This window comes from Festucalex cinctus, chromosome 13 (assembly GCF_051991245.1).
Source record: "Festucalex cinctus isolate MCC-2025b chromosome 13, RoL_Fcin_1.0, whole genome shotgun sequence".
NCBI classification, from domain to species: Eukaryota; Metazoa; Chordata; class Actinopteri; order Syngnathiformes; family Syngnathidae; genus Festucalex; species Festucalex cinctus.
The window spans coordinates 7,306,928-7,311,728 of record NC_135423.1 but is presented as its reverse complement, the minus strand read 5'-3'; the positions used below and the strand labels follow the sequence as shown (position 1 = coordinate 7,311,728).

The 4,801-nt window shown below is 43.5% G+C and overlaps 1 protein-coding gene across 1 annotated transcript; it reads left to right on the top strand.

Annotated features, from left to right (window-relative positions):
• The first annotated feature begins 248 nt into the window (after positions 1–248).
• Positions 249–4,363, top strand: LOC144033195 (ras-related protein Rap-2b). Its single transcript, XM_077541124.1, has 2 exons — positions 249–1,310; positions 2,917–4,363. The coding sequence occupies exon 1, from the start codon at positions 713–715 to the stop codon at positions 1,262–1,264; it is 552 nt and encodes a 183-aa protein (XP_077397250.1). The 5' UTR covers positions 249–712; the 3' UTR covers positions 1,265–1,310; positions 2,917–4,363.
• The last annotated feature ends 438 nt before the right edge of the window (positions 4,364–4,801 follow it).

Here is a 4,801-nt window from a genome sequence, read left to right as displayed (position 1 = left end):
GTAGTCACCACCGAGGGTCGTTTTGAGCATTTCACTGCATTTGTTTTGAGTCTCACACGTTTGTGTAATTAAAAAAAAAAAGAAAAAAAAGTGCTTCACTTGACAGCATGCAGGACAACAAAAGAATGCTGTGAGTCAAGCGCTGGTAAGCCCCGGGATCAACCATGTCGAAACTCCAAGGTGGGGCACCAGGAGCCGGTCTTGTGAGGTTTAGTATACAGTACTGTACCTTTAAAACGCGTGTGTGACGTCAGACGCATGCGTGCGTGGGCAGGAAGCCCGGCGTCGCTGCTACATTACATAAATTTAGCAAGCGCGGCGCCGGAAGTTGTAGTTTAAAGTAACGATACGCTCAATTTCAAGTGGTAGTCGGTTAATTTTAGTCGTAAGTGAGCTTTTATTTTGGAAGGCCGTAACAGGAAGCAGCGGGCGTGTTCCGAATACTTGTCTGGGGCGAACGAGCGCGGTGTGTCTACAGCGACGTGAGCTACAACAAGAACAGGCCGGGTTGTGTTAGCGCCGACTCGACATGTCACAACACCAGCGCTGAGTGCGGCTCGGGAACAACCGTGTTTACCCCCCACTCCAACTCCCCGCACACACCTCGAGCGCCACGCCCCGTAAGCCAGCGACTGGAGAGCCCCCCCCTTCCCGACGAATACAACTGCTGGGGCGAGGAAGCCAGGCAGGCTGCTCTCTCTCGGGGGAAACCATGAGGGAGTACAAAGTGGTGGTCCTCGGCTCCGGCGGCGTCGGCAAATCCGCGCTGACCGTCCAGTTCGTGACGGGCTCCTTCATCGAGAAGTATGACCCCACGATAGAGGATTTCTATCGGAAGGAGATCGAGGTGGACTCCTCGCCGTCCGTGCTGGAGATCTTGGACACGGCCGGCACCGAGCAGTTCGCCTCCATGCGAGACTTGTACATCAAGAACGGCCAGGGCTTCATCCTGGTCTACAGCCTGGTCAACCAGCAGAGCTTCCAGGACATCAAACCCATGCGGGATCAGATCATTCGGGTGAAACGGTACGAGAGGGTGCCCATGATCCTGGTGGGCAACAAAGTGGACCTGGAGGGGGAGCGGGAGGTGTCGTCCGGCGAGGGCAAGGCGCTGGCGGACGACTGGAACTGTCCCTTCATGGAGACCTCGGCGAAGAACAAGACCTCGGTGGACGAGTTGTTCGCCGAGATAGTCCGCCAGATGAATTATGCGTCCACGCCGAATGGCGACGACCAGTGTTGTTCGTCCTGTGTCATCCTGTAAAAGGGGAAAAACTTCGGCTCCTTGCTCGCTTTTTATTTTTGTAATGGTAAGTCGAGTGAGTTGACGACTTTTCTTTTATAAGCATTACTTTAAAACGCTCTACTTTAATACGTTGATGCTTTTATCACCGTTTGTTTGGTCGCCACTTAGTGTTGAAACGACTTAACAAACTCGAATGAAAAGTGTGTAGATGGGTGGGGCGGGGGCCAAGGCAAAAACCACCACATTCTTGGTGGGGGTCCCTTTACACAAGCAGGGCCAGTTCGTTTGTGACCACATAACATGATTACAGTTACTATTATCAACAATGTCATTTACTTCTTGGACAGTGCACTAAAACAGTTTATTGTGCATTTATTGTTTTATTCTAATGTTGTGATTCACATTGTCAACAAAAGTAGCCGTCATTGTAAAACTTTAAAAAATGGAGCGAGCTTTGATGACTATTGAACAGTAGTGTTTTTTTTTTGTGTTTTTTTTTCTGGTCACATGGCCACTTGTTGCTAGGTAGAGTTCAAGAGCCTCTATCATAACTGCCCCATTGGCCAATGAAAAATAGGAAAACAGTTACACAAGGAAGTTCAAAGTAAGGGAATTATACGTGTTAACTGTTGACTATTAAATGACTATTGTATTAAATGTAAACTACATATTGAACTTAATACACATTTGCAGTCGCCATCTGTTTATATCAGACTCCCATTCCGATCATGACAACATAACACCAATTTGTAAATAAGTCGGAATGGCCCATAGTCGCTCACTTGCCGAGGTTAACAATGTAGTGAACTGTAAATATTTGTATGAAAAACACTTCTCCGCCACAAAAACACCGAATGGAAAAGTCAGTACGGATTTAAATTAAATTCATTGTGCACTGTTCATGATCTCAAAATGTTGGATGTCAGGACCATTGTAAACCGAGTCCCCCCCCCCGCAAAATTTAGCAATTTTCAATGTACGCACGTAAAGCACTATGAAGCCGAATTTTATTGATATAAGCACAACCACAACAGATGGACCAACGTAGCATGTATGTTATCGCCAGAATTTTTTTATTATCTCGTTTATCTGTTTGACATCAAATAGGTCGATAATTGCCAATTGATTATCGGCCACCGATATCATCGTGCATCCCTAAACCAAACCCAGTCAAACCGAGGACCCCCATGTGATGTACATGGAATCCAGCAGTGTGTATGAGACTAAATGTACAAATCAAGGGTTATACACAAAGTTTGTCAGCTAACTTTTAGGAGTCCAGTGGCTTGCTCAGTGTCACACAAGCAGCACAACCGCCTCCTAACCTCATTACTTTTTGGTCCACATAGTCACGACACACGAAGCTCTGACCTTGTAATCCAGAAACCAGCTACTTCTGAGTCAGCCCTTTAGTTTATTTGTTTGTTTTTCACGCTGACAGGATTGAGGAAGTGTCTGACTTGTTTGCAGAACTGGAGAGACGAGTTGTTCTTGTAACTTGATTAGATTTTTTTTTTTTTTAAAGTTAGCGGTTGCTTATTTTTATCCAAGATGGCTTGTTTCACTTTCTCACAGCTTCTCCCAGGTTTCCTCTATTGGCTCGCATCCTAGTACTGTTTTGTGGTCCTGGCTGGCTTGATTGGTGACCATTGTGTTTTTTGTTGTGTCAGTGTGTTGCAGCAAGTGTGTCTTGTTGGCGTCTCAGCCTGGCCTCGGAGGAAAACTGAAGAGGAATGCTGCAGGGGAACAAGCGGAGGAGGGGAGCATCTGAGGCAGAGGGGAGGGGTCCATCCACTCTTCAGGAATTCTGCTGGCTCGGAGAATCTTTGCGGTGTGGTCCGTGTCCACAGTTGAGGTCTGATCCCACTGATTCTAGCCCAACCAAGGAACTCACATTTCTCCTTCAAGGAAACGGCACGGTGGACATTCAAAGGAGATTTGGGGGAGAGAGAGAAACTCTGAAAGTATATTTTGTTAATAACCGTATCCAATTCTGGACGGTACAGACTTCGAAGTTCTTTTAGTTTTTCTTTTTTTTTCTTTTTTTTTTTTTTTTGTTCCAAAGTCTAACAAGATGGTGGTGGAATAACGCTACAATTCTCTTCTTGTCGGAGTTGCAAGGGGATCTTAGCGGACTTGACGTGAGGACCACCGCCTCGTGTCTAGTGCCTTTTTTTTTTTTTTTTTTTGTCCCCTCTCCCCAACGTTCTTCAGCTGTTCGCGTTTACTGCCAACACACCTCTGTGTGGCAACAGAGGTACAAGGAATGGTGCTCTTCTGTACGTTTGGGTTTTTTTTTTCTTCCGCCTCCCGTTAGTCGACAGTGTTCAGCGCTGCACCCAGTCTTGAAACGCACAGGTACTGGGAACCATTCCGACAACGGCACCAAACCACCTCCGGACCTCTTCAATCAACGTTTTATTTTGTTGGACAAGTGATGATGATGATGTACATGGTGTTGACAAATCTAATCCTGATTGTAAGTTGAATTTTGGGCCAGCCTGTGGGCGGTCTGTTTAAAAAAACAAAACAAAAAAAACTTTTAATACAGATGGCATTTTTTTTAAAAACAAAAAAAAAAACACCAGGCTGTGTTCATTCTTTTTGTTCACTTTTCTGTTATGTTTTTGTCATGTCCAAACATGAGGGTCAACCTCCAATTTATTAAAACAAAAATAACAACGAAAACAAAAAAACAATTTTAAAAAAATGGTGGATTTTAAATATTGTGCACAAGTCATACACATTTAAAAGAAAAAAAAATACTGAAACTAACTAAAACTAAGCATTTATTAAATAACTAAAACTTATAAAAACTAACAGAACCACCATGAAAACTAATTAAAACAAAATTTAAGAAAACAAAACTAAAATGAAATCTAATGTAAAATGAAAAATTCCCAACCTATAATAACCCGGGGTATGTCAAATTTAGAAGAGATTTATTTTCACTTTCCAGAGGCATTAAAAGAAGCTAACAAGCGGTCCTCAGTTTATGGTAGTCCCAGCATACGACATTTCCAGATTGCGTACAGCACACAATTAACTGGTTTGATGTGTGTCGCAAGAATATGAAGTCACTGGCTCAGTTTCCTGTCAGCCATCTTGTTTTTTTTCAATTGATGCTTTTACAATTTATGGCATAGAAGTGCCCCCCCCCCCCCCCCCCCCCCGCAAAATTACTCAAATTTTGCCTTTAGTCGAGAGTAGGTTAGTTACCGCACGTTACGACTTGCATATAAATTAGGGCTACGTCGTAAACCAACCACCATCTTTATATTAAAATGTAATTTAAAACAAAACACGCACCTTTAATAAAAACTATCGAACCACACAGTCACCTTCTTCCCTTAACATCTGAAACTAGTCCTTCAGCAAAAGTGTCACAAAAAGCAAAACAACAAACTTAATTCTTCTCATGAGGTGCTGATGTTTCATTTAAGAACAAGTGTTGCCAAAAAGTCAAAGAAAAAGACAAGTGCGTGAATCTGAGCAAAGTCTTTGATACGTTACCATAAAATAGAAAGATGTGCAAATTTAATCATTTCAGTTTGC